General features: G+C 51.2%; 1 protein-coding gene across 2 annotated transcripts in view; it reads left to right on the top strand.

Moving 5' to 3' along the window:
* SBNO2 (strawberry notch homolog 2) overlaps positions 1-19548 on the top strand; it is a 102331-nt gene that overhangs the window by 6062 nt on the left and 76721 nt on the right. For both annotated transcript variants that reach the window (XM_083594366.1, XM_083594367.1), the window contains one exon: positions 19224-19473. In XM_083594366.1, coding sequence (XP_083450492.1) covers positions 19345-19473 — 129 coding nt within the window. In that variant the 5' untranslated portion in view covers positions 19224-19344. The remainder of the gene's footprint in view (positions 1-19223; positions 19474-19548) is intronic.

Here is a 19548-nt window from a genome sequence, read left to right as displayed (position 1 = left end):
CCATTCCTTTTTTAAAATAAAAAATCATTGTCAAGCTTCTAGTCCTCAGGCCAAAGGGTCGGAGGGGTCAGCACTTTTGCCCTTCGGGTCTTGAGGCCTGGACTGGTTGGCGATCTGAACAAGTCCCCCCTCCCTCCTCTGCTGATCAGAGTTCTCACTGGGGCAGCTTCTCCTTAATGACGGCCAGTTTCCTTGGTCCCACAGAAATGGATCCCACTGTTTGCCCGTACAGTGGTACCTCGGGTTACGAACTTAATTCGTTCTGGAGGTCCGTTCTTAACCTGAAACTGTTCTTAACCTGAAGCACCACTTTAGCTAATGGGGCCTCCTGCTGCTGCTGCGCTGCTGCTGCTGCATGATTTCTGTTCTCATCCTAAAGCAAAGTTCTTAACTCAAGGTACTATTTCTGGGTTAGCAGAGTCTGTAACCTGAAGCATATGTAACCCGAGGTACCACTAAATGGCCTGGTCCGAGTTTCTGGAAGCCGGCTGGACAGGGGAAGGAGTTTGCGTTGCCTTCAAAGACTTTAGTGCATTGGGCTGCCTCCGAGGAGTCCCCCTTCCGCCTGTCAGGATAGCGAAGATACCACTTCTTCTTCCTTAAAGAAACACTAGACTCTTCTTTCTTGCGGCTGTTCCTTCCCCTCGTCTACTTCCTCCTCCAAGAGAAGGCTGTAGTTCTGCGGCAGAGCACCTGTGCTGTGTGTAGAAGACAGGGATGCCTGAAGCTAACTTCGCTCGGTGTTCTTCGCACTCCTCAGCTGTGGCTTTCCAGGATTTCAGATCGGGAGCCTTTCCCCAGCCCTCCCTGGAGATGCTGGGAATTCAAACCTGGGACCACCTTTGAGCAAAGCTCATTCTCTCCCACTCAACTGCACCCCTTGCCTCCACCTCGATAAGAGTTAGATTTGCCAGGAGGGTTTGCTCCCCGCTGTACAGTACATACTTTCCTGTCGTTTCTCCCCTGCCCCATGGCTCCTCCCTTGAGATCCTTTTTCGCTTCTTCCCCCTTTTTTGAAAGGTGCGGTGATTAATTGGTTGGAAATCTCCAATGAATTAGCGCCCCTGTAGTAAGCACAGCTGTTCTGATTCATTTCCTGGAGCGCCTTCCTTAAAAGGAGCCCACAACACCCCCTCTGGCCAAGGGTGTGGCCGAGCCTTGCTGGCAGCCTGGTGCCCTGAAGGCAGCTGGCTCTGGGGTGCGGCAGGCCAGCTCTTTCGAAAGCTGATTTGCCGTGTGCGGGGACACCAGGCGTGCCGCAAACTCCTGACCTCTTCCTGGGCTGTTGCGACATGCTTTGGCATCTGCGTGGCCCAGATTTTGAAACGGGGCCCGCTGACGTTCCCGCGTTGCGGGGGGTTGGGCTAGATGACCCGTGGGGTCCCTTCCAATGCTATGATTCTGGGATGCTGCCCCAGTTTTGCCTTGCAGCCTGGAAGGCTTAAGCTTGCTAGGCTCCCTTACAACCGAGCCATGCAGACGGCATTAGAATATAGAAAGCTACAGATAAATTGCAAACAGATTGAAACCTCGGCAGGATTATTGTAATAACCTGCAGTTTCACAAGAGCATATGTTTAAAGAAGATGAATAAATGGAACAAACTAAGTTAATTTGGATACGCAGAAGGTATTAAAAAGTAAATTTAAGGAGCCGCAGAAAGTGGGGGAAGGAAGTCAAGTTTTGAAATGTCGAAATGATTGTAAAATCGGTCAAATGCATAAATCTGAAAAGTATGTAGGAATATAGAAAGCTGCCTAAGTGACGTGTGGCTGCCTCTTGTGGCAGTGAGTCCCTTAAGCTAATTATGTTTAGTTTGAAGATGTATTTTTGCCTCTTTCTTCTGGTTCACCAAACCTCCTTCCTGGAACGTTTTCTTTCCTTCGGAGTTGCCTTGTATATCTTGCTCTTCCTCTATTTTACCCCTTGATACCCCTTTCCAGCCCTGCAGTTCTATTATTCTGTGAGGTCAGGGCGGCGTGCAAGGTTCTCCCTGTACAATCCATGCACGGGGGAGATACCAAAGGGGCTCCTCCTTTGGAAGTGGAACGAGGGTGTCAGCCAGCCCACTTGCGCTAACATTATAGTCTTAACGGGGATGGTGTTGTAACTGGGGGTGTGTGTGTGATATTGTTTATTTGGGGTGGGGCTGTTTTAAATTGTTCTTAAGGGTTAGTACGGTCATACCTTGGTTTTTGAACAACTTATGGTAGTTCTCAAACGTTTTGGCTCCCGAATGCGCAAACCTCCTGGAAGTGAGTATTCCGGTTTGTGAACATTCTTTGGAACGCGAACGTCCGAAGGGGCTTCCGCGGCTTACAATTGGCTGCAGGAACTTCCTGCAGCCAATCAGAAGCCATGCTTTGGTTTCTAAACGTTTTGGAAGTCAAACGGACTTCCAGAATGGGTTCCAGAACAACTGTATTTTGCATTTTTTTGGTTCTCTAAGGCTATACTACTACATCCTACTACTACTACATACATATACTACATCCTTTTAAATGCGTTTGTGGGAGGGGGTTTCTTGTTATTTTCGTTTTGACCATTCCCTTGTGTTTTGAACCACCCAGAGATCTTGTGATGAAGGGCAGTAAATAAATCTTAATAATATCCTCCAAACACCCCTGCGAGGTAGGCTAGGCCGACCGTAGGAAGCTGACCAAGGATTGCCCAGTGAGCAGAGTGGGATTGGAACTCGGGACCTCTGGGATATCATAAACGCTGGCGGGTGTTTCTTAGCCTGCGCCCTTGCTTCGACACGAAGGAACTTGCAGCCAGCCTCCTCCACGTAGCCAGGATTAGGCGCTGGGGTCCCTGTGGCTTCTCGTCAGGCTTGAACCCATCGTGCGTCTTCTTTAGAAAATCAAGTCATCACCTCTTATCTGACTCTTCTCCCTCCGAGGGTTTGACGCTGCTGTCAGCAAAACCAGCAAATCTGGCTCTGTTCTGCCCTAGGGCAGGGCACGGAGAAACCCTGGATTTTTCAGCAAACTATAGGCATGCCTCTTTTCTCTTGCCGGAGGGAGGCCTTCTCTGCACGACACTGGGAACGGAGTTTACCCGAGGTTTCTTTTCTTCACGGCACAGGGAGCCGAGCGCCTTAGCTGCTGACAACTCCCCGGGAAGGTTTCGTTGCAAAAGAATAATTGAGGTGTGCAGAGGGGGACTCCTTTGAAGGCGGGTCAGGTGTGTTGAATGTTGACTTTGGCAAGGAGGCCCCGATACGCTCGGGAGAAGCTCTGAGCTGCCTGCCCCAACAGAAAATCAGGTTCCAGAAGGAGCGTCATGCAGGCAGGGATCCCTTGGGCCGTCTGGGCTCACGGATCTCGGCGGCTGCGGGGATGTTTGGGCTCGGCACGGCTTTCGTGAAACGGCCGGGGCAACCGAGGAAACAGACGGTATACAGTTTTCTTTCAGATCTTGGGGTGGGTTAGGACTCCTCGGTGGCAGGTTCTGGGGGTTCGTACCCAGCTTTTCAGAATGTGGGGGATTCCAGGCACCTTGGAGATGATACCAGTAAGAATGAGTCTTTCTGTAAAAAGAAAAAAAAAGATTTAAATCAAGTCTTACTGACTAGTCATTTAAATCTTGATTTAAATCAAATCCATCCTGGTAGGAATCCTCTAGGTGCGAACCTTCCATCGGCTGCTAACTGATGTGGGGCATTTGTAGGGCGAAGGGAAGCAGCTTTTGCTCTGGGTGTTCTGCTATGTGTTTGCGCGACTGAAACGGAGAGAAAGGACTGGATAAGCAAAGGTGATCGAGTACTCGATGGGAAACACCAGATGGGGTGTGGTCCGGCGGGGGCTGACTCACTGGAACTGAATTCTCCTCCCACCATGGCCTAATCCTGGAAAGTTGCGGGCACCTCTTGATGTGGCTGATTGGCAGCGAGATCAGGGCAGGCAGGAGGAAGTGTGCTTTTAAAATAACCAGCAATTAACTGACGGGGGTTGGCTGCCAGGGCATGTTTGCGATTGTCACTACCTTAGATGACTTTTCTCAAACAGCGAGAGAGAAAGGAACGGGCCGATTCATGGTGGTCTCCGGGCAGCTCGGTCTCCTCTGGTGCCGTTGGCGGTGTTAGAAACTCAGGTATACAAGCTAGGCGCCAAATGGCTCCTTAAATCAGGGTTGTGGTAACCAAAATGTTGCATCAAGTAAAACAAGGGTCTTGTTTTTCAAAGGATGGACTGACTATGATGGATTCTCAGTTAAACATCCGGCTTAACTTAACAGCTCCTGCCAACCTATCAGTTTGAAAGCACGCCAGGGCAAGTAGATAAATAGGTACCACTGCGGCGGAAAGGTAAACAGCGTTTCCGTGCGCTCTGGTTTCCCACCCCCTTACAGTGCAGGAATCTCAGCGAGAGCATCCCTGGCAGATGACCCCCCCCCAGGGCCTCTGGTCTGATCCAGCACATTCTCTCTCCTTTCGAAACAATTTCTTCCCCCTTTATTTTTGCTTATCAGCTGGCGGGAAGGGAGTAGCAAGCAGTGGGTTTTCACGGTTGAGGAAGTGGTTTTTCGTTCGGAGCAGCTGGGCGGGAGGGCAGATCTTTCGGCTTGGCGCTGCTCGCATGTTAAAAAGGAGCATTTTCCCCTCCGCTTCCTGCGCACCTGCGTCTGTGGGAAGCGCTGTGGGGTCCCCTGGCTCCGCAGGATGGGCGAAGCTGGCATCTGGGCGGTTCAACACCATGGCGGTACTTGGCCACCTCTCTTTGGAAAGCCGCGGCCAGCAACCTCGGGGCCAAGGGGATGGGCCTTAGGCCCACTGGCAGAGTTCCTGCTCTGAAAGCCAAGGGCCCTCTGATTCCATCTCAAGCTAAGGACGGAAAGGGGACAGACTTCTCTCTGCCTGAGGCCCTAAAGGTAAAGGGACCCCTGACCATTAGGTCCAGTCGTGACCAACTCTGGGGTTGCGGCGCTCATCTTGCTTTATTGGCAGGGGGAGCCGGCGTACAGCTTCTGGGTCATGTGGCCACCATGACTAAGCTACTTCTGGTGAACCAGAGCAGCGTACGGAAATGCCGTTTACCTTCCCGCCGGAGTGGTACCTATTTATCTACTTGCACTTTGACGTGCTTTCGAACTGCTAGGTTGGCAGGAGCAGGGACCGAGGAACGGGAGCTCAACCCGTCATTGCGGGGATTCGAACTGCTGACCTTCTGATCGGCAAGTCCTAGGCTCTGTGGTTTAACCCGCAGCGCCACCCGCGTCCCTGCCTGAGGCCCTAGAGAGAGTTAAACTGCGGAACTCTCTCCCACTGGACGCAATGGTGACTGCCAATTTGGATGGCTTTAAAAGAAGATCGGGCAAATTCATGGAGGAGAAGAGGGCTATTGAGGGCTGCTTGCCACTCTGTCTGTGCTCTGTCTCTGCCTTCGAGAGCGGTTCGGGTTCCCAGTTGCCGGAAACCCCAGGAGAGGAGAGTGTTGCTCTCGTGCCCAGATTGTGCTCGTTGGTTTCCCCAAAATGGCATCAAAGCTCGCCAAGTCCAGCTGTGCAGCCCGGTGCAGGAAATCCACTGGCGCAGTATTCCTGATCAGGAGCCATTCAGCTAGGGACTATTTTTAAAGAGAGCTGGGATTTCCAGGAAGTCAGATCTCACTGCCCAGGAACGCATCCTGCGGGTTTTCTGTCCTGACATGGAATCGGTAGCCGCAGCCAGTCAGAGATGTGTGGCTACGACATCCCAGATAAGATCTGACTGCGGGCCGTACTTATCAGCCAGCGGAAATCTTCCCGGAGGCTCTGTGTCATCCGAGGCTGGGTCGCGGAGTTTGCAAATGCCATTTTGCATCTTCGGGGGACCTCTGGTAGAAACTCACGAAAGAGCAAAAAGCTCATCCTTGAGCAGCTAACCCAGAATCAAGCAGCGGCGAGCCAGCGAACCTTGCGCTGGTAAAAAAAAATTGCTCCTCTGCAAATGCAGAAGTTGCCTTGAGGAAGTCAGAGTTAAAAGGCTTGCCATGTTTGAAAGTTGCTTGCCTGCTTGTTTGTCGTCTTTTCCTAGCGTTTTTGGAGTCTGGAGAGGCAGCCTCTGTGGTTTTTCCTCTGCCGTCAAATTTTGAGTGGCAATCTGGTTGCTCATCTCCTGGCTGGTTGGCTTAAAACAGGCCTAGGCAAACTCGGCCCTCCAGATGTTTTGGGGCTACAACTCCCACCATCCCTAGCTAACAGGACCAGTAGTCAGGGATGATGGGAACTGTAGTCTCAAAACATCAGGAGGGCCGAGTTTGTATATTGAAGAGTATTGTGTTGGTGAGCGATTCTCAAAGGTTCCTCTACTGACAGGGCCAGGGAGATGGAGGCAGAATGTTTCCGAGCACAATTCAAAGTGCTGGTGTTGACTTTTAAAGCCCTAAACGGCCTCAGCCCAGTATACCTGAAGGAGCGTCTCCACCCCCATCGTTCTGCCCGGACACTGATGTCCATCTCCCGAGGGCCTTCTGGCGGTTCCCTCATTGCGAGAAGCAAAGCTACAGGGAACCAGGCAGAGGGCCTTCTTGGTAGTGGCACCCGCCCTGTGGAACGCCCTCCCATCAGATGTCAAAGCGATAAACAACTACCTGACATTCAGAAGACATCTTAAGGCAGCCCTGTTCAGGGAAGTTTTTAATGTGTGATATTTTAGTGTATTTTTGGTTTCTGTGGAAGCTGCCCAGAGTGGCTGGGAAAACCCAGCCAGATGGGCGGGGTACAAATAATAAATTATTATTATTATTATTATTATTATTATTATTATTATTAATGATATCTTTATTGTCATTGTCCCATGCAGAGCAATGAAATTGAAAAACTACATAAACCATTCAAAACCCCCTAAAAACTCTGAAACCCCATTTTAAAATACACTATACTATAGAGACCCCTTATGCTGCGTTTAGAACCAGAATTGCATTTGTGTAGAAACTGTTTCTCAGGCGGCTAGTCCTGGCCTTTACCTATACAGAGACCTTTTTCTCAAGCTGCTTTCTCAGCAAAAGGAGCAACCGGTGTGAGCTTGTAGCAGATGAGGACATTGTTGGCAGCGCTTGTAGGCTTGGGCACCGGCGGGCGACGGGTAAAAGCCACGTTGCCAATTGAGGTTGCTCCTTTGCCCTCTGTGCGGGATTTAGAAAAGGGGGCACCCTCCTCATAGAATTACGGGATCTTGGCATTGTAAGGGGCCCCCTGAAGGTCATCCAGTCCAACCTCCTGCAATGCAGGGATCCCAGCGAAAGGACAGACGGCCATCAAACCTCTGATTACAACCTTTCGAGGGCATCCGTTCCACCGCTGAGCAGCTGTTGCCGCCTCAAAGTTCTTCTTAACGTTTATCCTTATATCCTGACCTATGAATTCTTAGTCGCCCTCCCTGCAGACACAATTCTTAGCTGCAACGTATTATGCTTTTATTGCGTCTGTTTCATGGTTTATTGATTGGCCCCCCCTTTCATAAAAGTGTATTTTTAGTTGATTCAACCCACCCTGAGACTTCAGGTTGCACCAGAAGTACCGTATTTTTCGTCCCATAGGACACTCCGTCCCATAGGACACACCTACTTTTTGGGGGGGGAAATAAAGGGAAAAAAATTTCCCTTTATTTCCCCCCAAAAACCAGGTTGGGGAACAGTGGGATGGCGGCGCTGCGCCTCCCCGCTGTCCCCCAAGCTTGTGGGGCTGGCCGATGTCTGCCCGGCGCGAGGGGCGCTCTGCTTCAGGGCGCCCCGCGCGTCGGGTGACAGGCTGCTATCCGCAGCGTGGGGAGCCCTGTGGGAACTCCTGCAGGGCTCCCTACGCTGCGGATGTCTGCCCGGCGCGAGGGGCGCTTTGCTTCAAGGCGCCCTACGCGCCGGGCGGCAGGCTGCGGACACCTGCGCAAAGCACGGGGCGTCCTCTGGAGGGCGCCCCGTGCTCCGCGCTGCAGGCTACCGCCCGCAAGCCTTGCGCTCCCGGGGGGAGTTCCCCCGGGCGCGCAAGGCTTGCGGACACCTGTGTGAAGCACGGGACGTCCTCCGGAGGGCGCCCCATGCTCCGCGCTGCAGGCTGCCACCCGCAAGCCTTGCGCTCCCGGGGGGAGATCCCCCGGGTGCGCAAGGCTTGCCGACACCTGCGCGAAGCACGGGGCGTCCTCCGAAGGGCGCCTCGTGCTCCGCGCTGCAGGCTGCCGCCTGCAAGCCTTGCGCGCCCGGGGGAACTCCCCCCGGGCACGCAAGGCTTGCGGATAGCTTCCTGGAGCATGGAGAGCGAGAGGTGTTGGTGCGCACCGACGCCTCTCGCTCTCCAGGCTTCAGCAAAAGCCTGCATTCGCCCCATAGGACGCACACACACTTCCCCTTCATTTTTGGAGGGGGAAAAGTGCGTCCTATAGGGCGAAAAATACGGTAAAACGATTTAGGTCTGCCAGACTTACTTCAGTGGAGACAAGAAGCTGTCTTCTCCCGGGTCAGATCAATGGTCCATATAGCTTGATATTGTCTGCACTGACTGGCAGCAGCAGCTTCCAGGCTTGTGGGTGTGGGGTGCGTTTCGCAGCCTTACCTGGGATTGAGCTATCGCGGATCGGACCCTGCGGCCTTCTGCATGCAAAGCAGATGTTCCGGCACTGAGCAAGGCTCCTTTCCCTAAAAACAAAGCAAGATGCTAGTCCTCATTACTCAGAATAAAGCACTGCTTTAAATAGGTACATAGAAAGATGTGTTGAGTCAGAACTGGAGATGCTTGGGGTTTTGAACCCGGGGCTTTCTGTGTACGAAGCAGTGCTCTGTCACCGAGCCACAGCCCCTTCTACGTAGCAGTGCGTGTATGAACGCTCCCCCCTTCTTCCCATGTCCCCTGGGTGGGCCTAACCAGCCTCTCCCAGACGGAAGCTAGAATATGTTCAGTTGGGATTCCTACATGGTGGGGGTGGGTTTTAGACGACAGTGGTACCTCAGGTTAAGTACTTAATTCGTTCCGGGGGTCTGTACTTAACCTGAAACTGTTCTTAACCTGAAGCACCACTTTAGCTAATGGGGCCCCCTGTTGCTGCCGCGCCGCCGGAGCACAATTTCTGTTCTCATCCTGAATCAAAGTTCTTAACCTGAAGCAGCACTATTTCTGGGTTAGCGGAGTCTGTAACCTGAAGCGTATGTAACCCGAGGTACCACTGTACATGACCCTCTTTGTTGACTTGGATGGAGAATAGAGAAGGTTGTGTGTTTAGAAACTAGCCTTCTATACAAATGTGAGTTCTGCCTTCCTTGCACCTACCCACTTTCCCCTCTGGCCCTGCCAGCCACTGGTATGTGCCCCCCCCCGGTTGGGAATTCAGCCCTCAGCCTGAGAAAAAGTTCCCCCAACCCTGCTGTATTCCCTGGCCTACCTCACAGGGTAGGCGACACACCTTGGAGGAAGGTTGGGGTATAAAAGAACAGATAAAGAGATGAGCCCACCTGTCTTGGGTGCTTTAGTTGAGGTTCCTGCATTGGAAGGGGGTTGGGCTGGATGACCTCTGGGGGCCCCTTCCAACTCTGCAACTCTGTGATCCTCCCACAGGTGAGGCAAGTATTCCCTGCGCTGCGTACTGCTGGCGAAGCACTAAAACTCCAGTTTCCCGCCAACTGCGTTCTCCGAAACGGCACGGCCCTTGGGGGAAGAGCTGTACCACGTGCATTTTCAGAACGTATAAATCACTACTCCCCACCCTGACCCTTCGGGTTCGCAGCATGTTTTCTTTTTACCGTCGCTCTGCCCCTGGTCCCATCTATCAGAGCCGGCTGAGAGCTTATCAGCTGGGATAATTAAACGCTGCCTCTTTGGAAGCTGCTGGGCACCCCTCTAAACACACACTGGGCAATCGAGTATTGCCCCGGAGGGATCATATTGTGCCGGTTAGGGAACGCTGGCTCAGCAAGAGTCTCGCTGCTCGGGAGGCTCACCGCTCCGTTCGCACGGCCGGAGAAACATTTCGGGCGTCCAGGAAGCGTCCCTGCAATCGTTCGGGGAGGCTAAAGCAAAAAGGAGCTCGCCGAACTGAGCAAAATGGCCAGAGGTTTTCAGTTTTTGAGTCCACGGCTCCCTTGTCCAAATACATTCTTTTTCTGCAGCACCCCTGTGGGGCTCAGGAGCCCAGTTATGTCCCCCCCCCTTCCCTGCAGAGCTGGAAGCCCCTCACCCTTTTCCGAACACCCTCCCTTGTGGAATGTTCCCTCGGCCTCCTCTCCTCTCCCCTCTTCTTGGGAGTCCTCAGGGCAGCCGCTGCTGCTGCCCCTGGTCTCTGAGCTTCGCCCAAAGAGAGGTGCCTCCTTGCACTGCCCCGCAGGGGCCTGGGAAGATGATTTTCCCGAGTCTTAGTGGCCCAATGGAGACAGGCCAGAGGCCAGCACCTTACCTTGGAGGGCAGCAGTGGGCGCTGCCGGGCCTGCACAGCAGAAAGCCTCCAACTCAGCGCTGGGCACTCAGCTCCCAGGCAGGCCTTGCCCACAGCAAGCACAAGAAACGCCAGCATAGTGCTTACCTGTTTGCCTGGCCTCCCATTTGTCTGCCCATTCCTAACAGCAAGGGCTGGCAGATTGGCTTGGTTGGGCTCCCTTGCCCGCTTGCTTGCTTACTCCGAGGCCGCCTCAGCCCCTGGCACCCAGCACCCCCTGGCCAGCCCCAGAGGCACCATTCACCTGGGGAGCTTGCAGCCAGGCCTGCTGCAACAAACAGCCATACAAGCCTTTGGGAGGCAGAGACGCGAGAGGGCATCAGAGGAGGGAGTGAAGGAAAGAGGGACAGAGGCCAGTGTTGCCTGCGGCACCCCTGACCATCATTCTAGGCACCCCAGGGTGCCACGGCACAACGGTTGAAAGTCACTGGCCTACACGGTTCAGAGTGATGTTGCGGCAAGTACAGTGGTACCTTGGGTTACATACGCTTCAGGTTACAGACTCCATTAACCCAGAAATAGTACCTCGGGTTAAGAACTTTGCTTCAGGATGAGAACAGAAATCGTGCTCCGGCAGCAGGGGGCCCCATTAGCTAAAGTGGTGCTTCAGGTTAAGAACGGACCTCCGGAACGAATTAAGTACTTTACCCGAGGTACCGCTGTATATATATATGTGTGTGTGTGTGTGTGTCTGTACTAGTGTTGGCTGACCCAGGAGCCTTGGATTGATGAAGATTTCCGCCCAGTGTGTGGCAGCTGCAGAAAAAAAGCAAATTCCACACTAGGGATCAGTAGGAAAGGAACTGAAAGTAAAAGCGCTGATGTCATTAATGCCCTTATACAAGCTTGTGGCGCAACCGTGTTTGGAGTGTTGCGGGGCGTTCTGGTCGCCTCTCCTCAAAAGGGATATTGCAGAGTCGGAAAAGGTTCCGAAAAGGGCAACCGAGGTTGCAGCGTTTGGGGCTTTGTAGGGCAAGGAAGACGTTTATAAAATTATAAAGGGCATCCGATTTATTGGGACAGGTAAATGTCCTTTTTCACGCAGTCCAGAGTTAAACTGTGGAACTCCCTCCGCAGGAGGCAAGGACAGCTGCCAACCTGAATGGCTTTAAAAGAGAATTGGGCAAATTCGTGGGGGAGAGAATTATTCAAACTGCATTTGGAGCGTAGAACGAAGTGATGGTTCTGTGCTGCAGACTCCTGGAAGCTCCCATGGCGAGCAAGACCTTTTCTCCAAGCGATCAGGCCTAGGGGATTAAGACAATGGGTTATTTTCTTTTTATTCTCTTTCCCCTCAGCCCCTAATGCTGACACGCTGCACACAGGAGCAAGCTCGCTAATGTCTCCTGTTGTCTTTGGCAAAGGTAGAATAAATGGCGTGAATTTGCTCAGCTTGCTTAACCTGTGCAGGTCAAAGCAAAATCCCACTCGCCTCAGCTTCAGAAACTTGGTCTACCACGAGATTCTGACATTTCCCCCGGCTGTTGCTGATAATATACTTTCTCAGTTCCCTTTCCAGCTTGAGGGCTAGAAACTTGAAACGGAATTTTTATTCCCCCCCCCCCCTCGCTGCTGTTCTGGAATTTCTCTGCTCCGCTCGCCTCCGGTATAACCAGGCAAACTTTCTCAATTAGAGCGAGTGTTCTCTGTTGAAGGAAGGTTCACCCTAAATTGAAAATCTTAAGTGTTCCAGGAGCGGGTGGCAAAGCAGATAATAACAGGGAGGTCCCTTTTTCTTATCTCTCTCTCTCTCTCCCTCCCTCTGCGCTATTGATTTTATACTCTTCATAATAAGTTACCCTTCGTAAAACGTAAGTAAAGGAAGCCCGGCTTAAGCTGCTCTTACGGGAATCGCCGGCTGCAGATTTCCTATCAAAAGCTCTTGCAAAGTTGGGAAAAGGAGGGGGGAAGGGGAAGGAGGAGCAAACCTGTATTAAAAAGTAGAAGTAGTGGCTAAAAAAAGAGAAAAAGACTCCATTGCAGGTGTAGAAATAAAGAATTGCAAGCACCAAGAATTTGCCTCGTTCCACTTTTCTGACCATCTCTAGCTGCTGAGAAATTCACAAATACAAAAAGTAGCAGGCCTACCCCATTCGCCTTTTGCACCTGTCCTTTCAGGTACGGTGCCATGGAACATGGAAGCTCAATTGGATCAGCACGGCTCTGTGGCAGAACATCTGCTATGCGTGCAGAAGGCCCCAACTTCAATCCTTGGCCTCTCCTGGCAGGGCTGGGAGAAACTCCCGGTCTGCAAGAGAGGAGAGCCCCTGCCTGCCGTGTTGACAGTATTGGCCTCAGTGGACGTGGGTGGCACTGTGGTCTAAACCACTGAGCCTCTTGGGCTTGCCGATCGGAAGGTTGGCAGTTTGAATCCCCGCGACGGGGTGAGCTCCCGTTACTCTGTCCCAGCTCCTGCCAACCTAGCAGTTTGAAAGCACACCAGTGCAAGTAGATAAATAGGTACTGCTGTGGCGGGAAGGCAAACGGCGTTTCCGTGCGCTCTGGTTTCCGTCACGGTGTCCCGTTGCACCAGAAGCGGTTTAGTCCTGATGGCCACATGACCCGGAAAGCTGTCTGCGGACAAACACCGGCTCCCTTGGCCTGAAAGCGAGATGAGCGCCGCAACCCCAGAGTCGCCTTTGACTGGACTTAACCATCCAGGGGTTCTATACCCTTTACCTTTTTACAATGGAGCAATAAGTCTGGTTCCTGCATTTATAGAGCTACCCCCCCGCCCAGCAGAAGGACTCTAGGAAGCCAGTGGATTCTCCTTTGGTGGTTTGGCCTGGCTAGAACATGTTTTCGAACTCTTTGTTGGCTTGGATCAGGGGTCAGCAAACTTTTTCAGCAGGGGGCTGGCCCACTGTCCCTCAGACCTTGTGGGGGGCCGGACTATATTTTGGAAGAAAAAAAAAAGAACCAATTCCTATGCCCCACAAATAACCCAGAGATGCATTTTAAATAAAAGGACACATTCTACTCATGTAAAAACACGCTGATTCCCGGACCGTCCACAGGCTGGATTGAGAAGGCGATTGGGCTGCATCCGGCCCACGAGCCTTGGGTTGCCTACCCCTGGCTTGGATGGAGGATAGAGAAGTTTGTGTGTTTAGAAACAAGCCTACTGTACAAGAGTGAGATCTGCCTTCAATTGCACCTACCCACTTTCCCCTCTGGCCCTGCCAGCCACTGGTATGTGGCCCCCCCGGTTGGGAATTCAGCCCTCAGCCTGAGAAAAAGTCTCCCAATCCTGCTGTACGCCCTGGCCTACCTCACAGGGTTGCTGTGAGGAGGCAAGCAGGGGGAGGTGCGACACCCCTTGTGGAGGAAGGTTGGGGTATAAAAGAAGAAGAGATAAAGAGATGAGCCCACCTGTCTTGGGTGCTATAGTTGAGGTTCCTGCATTGGAAGGAGGTTGGACTGGATGACCTCTGGGGGTCCCTCCCAGCTTGACAGTTCTGTGATCCTATCAAAGGCACCACCATCTGGCTGCCTTTGAGGGGGGGGGGGAATCTACCGTAAGTCCGAGTTCACCTTTCTCGAACCCGAACCCCTGTCTGTACAGAGAGATATTTCTTTTTCCGCTTCTTCGTCCTGCATGAATAGTGCAGAACGGTTGCCTCCATACGGTGGTTTTGCATAATCTATTCATAATCTGCTCTGCTCCCGGGAACCTGGAACGCCGTTTTCAAAATAGGAAAAGAGAAAAAAGAACTGGCCTCCTCTTTTGTGAGATTCCACGCCACAGGTATATCGTCCCAGCGGCTTGAGGGCTAGAAACTTGAACATTTTTTTAAAAATGCTCAGATTTCTCCCCCCGCCCGTCCAATGATGGGCTAATGGGGCCTCCTGCTGCTGCCGCGCCGCCGGAACACGATTTCTGTTCTCATCCTGAAGCAAAGCTCTTAACCCGAAGCACTATTTCTGGGTTAGCGGAGTCTGTAACCTAAAGCGTATGTAACCTGAAGTGTATGTAACCCGAGGTACCACTGTAATGAGAAAGGACATCGGCGGCCCCAGCAGCTGGGAACGGCTGGACATCTTTCAAGAACACAGACTGACACCTTTTAAACAGCTAGTGTCTTTTAGCTGCGTTCTTTTAACGGCGTCGTAAAAAAGGAGATGGCTTTGCTCGTAAAGGACAAGCCATGTGTCGTTCGCTTAGGAAGAAAGCCAAGCGAGAGATTTAAAGCTTCCCAAACCTTAAATTATTCGGTGTCTTCCTTTTTTAATTTTTTTTTAAATAATATTTATTGAGGTTTTGAAAGATTACAAAAATAAAGAGAAAAAAACCCCAAAAAACAAAAAAAACAAAAAAGAAGAACAAAAAAAACCCAGAAGAATAAAAACAATTTAAAAAAAAGTCAAATCAATCCTTCCATAACTTATCTTTCATTTGCTTGTTTCCTTGACCTCCTCACACCTCCCTTTTTTGTATTCTAGTTCAATTAGCTATTTCACAAATCCTTTCCATCTTTGTTTTCATCCTAATAATTTATCTTAATATAATATAACTTTACATTCTCACCAATTAACAATCTATTTTTACTTAATCCTTTATAACATTTCTGCTAGAACCACGTAACTTCATTCCAACATCCTTCTAACGTTCCTTAATTTTACAATGTTTCTGTAAATAAACTTTAAATTTCTTCCAATCTTCTTCCACCGACTCTTCTCCCTGGTCTCGGATTCTGCCAGTCATTTCCGCCAGTTCCATATAGTCAATCACCTTCATCTGCCATTCTTCCAGGGTGGGTAGATCTTGTGTCTTCCAATACTTTGCAATAAGTATTCTTGCTGCTGTTGTAGCATACGTAAAGAAAGTTCTGTCCTCCTTTGGCACCGATTGGCCAAAATTATTCGGTGTCTTCCTCCTCTCTCCCCCCCGCTTTCCCAGCTCCGATTCCAGTCTGGTAGAGCCCAAGACACTCACTCTCGGGGGTCGGGGGTTCCAGCCCCGTGTTAGGCAAAAGGTTCCTGCATCGCAGGGGGTTGGACTGGATGACCCTCGGTGTCCCTTCCGCCTCGACAGTTCTGCGATACTATGGATGCGGCTTCTGCAAACTTCCTAGGTTTTGCTTGCAGAGCGCCTAGAAGCGGGAAAGGCTGAGCGTTGGCAAAGCCTGGGCACCTCGAAGCGGGAAATGCTGGCAAAGGACTCTGGGCACAGTGCTAAGCTGGGGGTGCATGTGGTTCCCAGCAGTGAGTGGGGGGACGGTGACGGGACGGTGACTTCCAGACGGCCTTCTTCAGTGCATGAACCAAGGCACAATGGAAACCCCGTATTTTTCGCTCTATAAGACTCACCAGACCACAAGACGCACCTAGTTTTTGGAGGAGGAAAACAAGAAAAAAAACATTCTGAATCTCACAAGCCAGAACAGCAAGAGGGATCGCTGTGCAGCGAAAGCAGCAATCCCTCTTGCTGTTCTGGCTTCTGGGATATCTGTGCAGCCTGCATTCGCTCCATAAGACGCACACACACATTTCCCCTTACTTTTTAGGAGGGAAAAAGTGAGTCTTATAGAGCAAAAAATATGGTAATCACTTTCCTACACAGGTGAGAGGAGTGGACCTGTAGAAAATCAGGCTAGCTGGCTCTCAGGAAGGCTTGTCCTGTTGAGCCAAGCTGGAAGGCGTATTCCCTCCTGGGGGCCAGAATCCGTTAGCAGTGATCTGTCGGGGGCCGCATGCCATGGGGATGAAACCACTTAGTGGGGAAGAGGCAAAAGTTTGTGACGTTAACCCCCTCTCTCTGTCTGTCTTTGACACCTCATCTTTTCAGTATTAGAAACTCAGATATACAGTGGTACCTCGGGTTACATACGCTTCGGGTTACATACGCTTCAGGTTACAGACTCCGCTAACCCAAAAATAGTGCTTCAGGTTAAGAACTTTGCTTCAGGATAAGAACAGAAATCGTGCTCCGGCGGAGCAGCAGCAGCAGGAGGCCCCATTAGCTAAAGTGGTGCTTCAGGTTAAGAACAGTTTCAGGTTAAGTACAGACCTCTGGAACGAATTAAGTACTTAACCCGAGGTACCACTGTATAAACTAATCACCAAATGGCACCTTAAAACCTAGGTTGCATTCGCCACAATGGAACGTCCGGGCGCCATTTCTTTTTTACAATGAGATTTCTTATTACTATTCATTTCTGTACCGCTCTCTCATGAGGAGGCCAAAGTATTGGAGCCTCAGCTTCAGGATCTGTCCTTCCAGTGAGCACTCAGGGCTGATTTCCTTCAGAATGGAGAGGTTTGATCTTCTTGCAGTCCATGGGACTCTCAAGAGTCTCCTCCAGCATCATAATTCAAAAGCATCCATTCTTCGGCGATCAGCTTTCTTTATGGTCCAGCTCTCACTTCCATACATCACTAGCTTGGCCTTTTTAAAGGTGAGCCGTTCGTCTGGAATGGAAGTTGTTAATGGTGAGAGTTCACAGCAGAGTTCCTGCAAATCTTCGGGTACCTTTGGCTGCCCTCGCGCAGCTGGTTTCTCTTTTTGTTTGACGCAGACAGAAGGGGAAACCCTTCTTGCGAAATCAGCCCCGGCGACGTAGCTTTGTCACTTTCTAAGGAATGCCAGGCATTTTAGACCTCAAGGCAGAGGTGGTGGCGGCAGTTGATCTGCGAAACCGGCTGTTCCCCAGGCCACAGACTCTTGCCTCGGAGCTCTGGCGCATCATGTGGAGTTGTTCCCAGGCCCTGTGGTGCAAGACCCTTATCTGAACATCAGGAGAGTGTCAGCATCGCCCTTGAGCCAGTGCCACCAACTGGACTCACACACTTCAGCCCCGACTGGGCTAGGCGAGCTGGGTAGCACTTCCAGAGACCACCTTCTGCACGGGAACAGGTCAAAGTGCTGTGGACTCACAGCTTAGAGTTTTGAGCATCGGATTCACTTCTACAAGAAGACAGTCGTTGCACAGCAGAGTATAGCAGAGCATAAACGACTCGGAGAGCAGCTCTGTAGAATATCTTCTTTTATTCTATCTACAACTATAATACACAACTATGTACAGAGCTAAATGAGGTCTAAACGAAAATGCTGAACTGCACTGTCTGCAGCTGCTCTTAGCAGCAACCTTATCTATACACATGATCTCTCTCTAACACTCAGTCTCTCTCTCTCTCTTTGATGTGAGGCTGGAGCGGAATAAGTAGAGAGCAGAAACTGCCCCCTCCTCTCTCGAGAATCAGCAGAGAACACCAGCAGATTCTTGGATATGGGAGGGGTGAAATCTCCTCAGAGAGACCCTAGCTCCGACCAGAGGCCTGTGACGTGTTCGCGCAGCAGCCAAACTTTGGGGGGAAACGGGCAGGAGGGGGACCTCACCGCCGTCGCAGCAGTGCTCTCCTGACTTGGGATCCCCAGCATTCAGCCTCCGGCAATGGAGGTTGAGGGCAGCCACTGTGGCTGTGGGTTCTCCACGAAATTGGAGGGATTGTGAACTGCGGGAAGGTGCTCTCTGCTGGAGCGCCACTACGGTCTCCCTCGGGAGGTGGGGGACTCTCCTTCCTTGGGTGTTTTTAAGCAGAGGTTGGATGCCCATTTGCCATGGAAGCTGTGGCTGAGATTCCTGCAATGCAGGGGGTCAGACTGGATGACCCTTGGGGTCCCTTCCCACTCCACGCTTCTAACACACAGCCCAGGGTTGGGAGAACCTGCAAGCCCTACAGGTGTCTCAACCCCAACACGCATCAAATCAGCTTTCTCCACCCATACTGGTTGAATGAAATTGTAGAATGAGGCAAACTAACAGGAAGGATCCGAAACCGGCGGGACCAGAAGTTTACCGAAGACTGGAGTAAATTTACTGACTACTTGAAAAGTATTTGTGATGATCAGATGACGTTTGTAGGTTTGCAAGAAGTTCTGTGAGAAGTATTAATGGAAATATTGATAAAATGGAAATGGAGAGAAGATAGGTTAAGAGACATAAAGACAGTATTAAGTTAGGAAATGCATAAGAAGTGATGTAAGACGGAAGATTACCAGAGGTGCTGATGGAAGTCCAGTAAGATTGTATTTGTGATAATTTTGTGTGGTATGTTTTATAATTTTGTATGTTGTTGTTGTTTAGTCATTTAGTCGTGTCCGACTCTTCGTGACCCCCTGGACCAGAGCATGCCAGGCACTCCTGTCTTCCACTGCCTCCTGCAGTTTGGTCAAACTCATGCTGGTAGCTTCGAGAACACTGTCCCACCATCTCGTCCTCTGTCGTCCCCTTCTCCTTGCGCCCTCCATCTTTCCCAACACCAGGGTCTTTTCCAGGGAGTCTTCTCTTCTCCTGAGGTGGCCAAAGTCTTGGAGCCTCAGCTTCAGGATCTGTCCTTCCAGTGAGCACTCAGGGCTGATTTCCTTCAGAATGGAGAGGTTTGATCTTGCAGTCCATGGGACTCTCAAGAGTCTCCTCCAGCACCAGAATTCAAAAGCATCCATTCTTCAGCGATCAGCCTTCTTTATGGTCCAGCTCTCACTTCCATACATCACTACTGGGAAAACCAGAGCTTTAACTATACGGACCTTTGTTGGCAAGGTGATGTCTCTGCTTTTTAAGATGCTGTCTAGGTTTGTCATTGCTTTTCTCCCAAGAAGCAGGCGTCTTTTAATTCCGTGGCTGCTGTCACCATCTGCAGTGATCATGGAGCCCAAGAAAGTAAAATCTCTCACTGCCTTCATTTCTTCCCCTTCTATTTGCCAGGAGGTGATGGGCCCAGTGGCCATGATCTTCATTTTTTGATGTTGAGCATTAGACTCATGTTACAGGACAATAAAGCGTCTTTAACGCCTGCCTTTCTTCCTCCTTCCTTCGCTCTTTTAGGGCATGTTGCAGCTAGGAGGGTGCCGGTGAAGCCTCTTGCTCTCCTTTCCTCCTCCACCACGCAGCAGTCGGGACCTCTCGTTTCACCCCCGGCTTCCTCCATGAGGCGGCAAGAAGTCTGATGCCCTCTTCGGCCCTCACCATGGATGGCGGGAAAAGCTTCCACCCGCCTTGCACACACCAGCAGCCGGTCAACATGTTTTGCGGGGTGCCCACCCTGCCGGCCCAACTAAGCATGCCCACCCTAGAGGTGAGTAAAAATAATAATACTAATAATTTATTATTTATACCCTGCCCATCTGGTTGGGTTTCACTAGCCACTCTG

This window comes from Podarcis filfolensis (assembly GCF_964270895.1).
Source record: "Podarcis filfolensis genome assembly, chromosome: 18".
Taxonomy (NCBI): domain Eukaryota; kingdom Metazoa; phylum Chordata; class Lepidosauria; order Squamata; family Lacertidae; genus Podarcis; species Podarcis filfolensis.
Note: the sequence above shows the minus strand (reverse complement) of the source record. Positions and strands in the feature narration are given on the sequence as shown.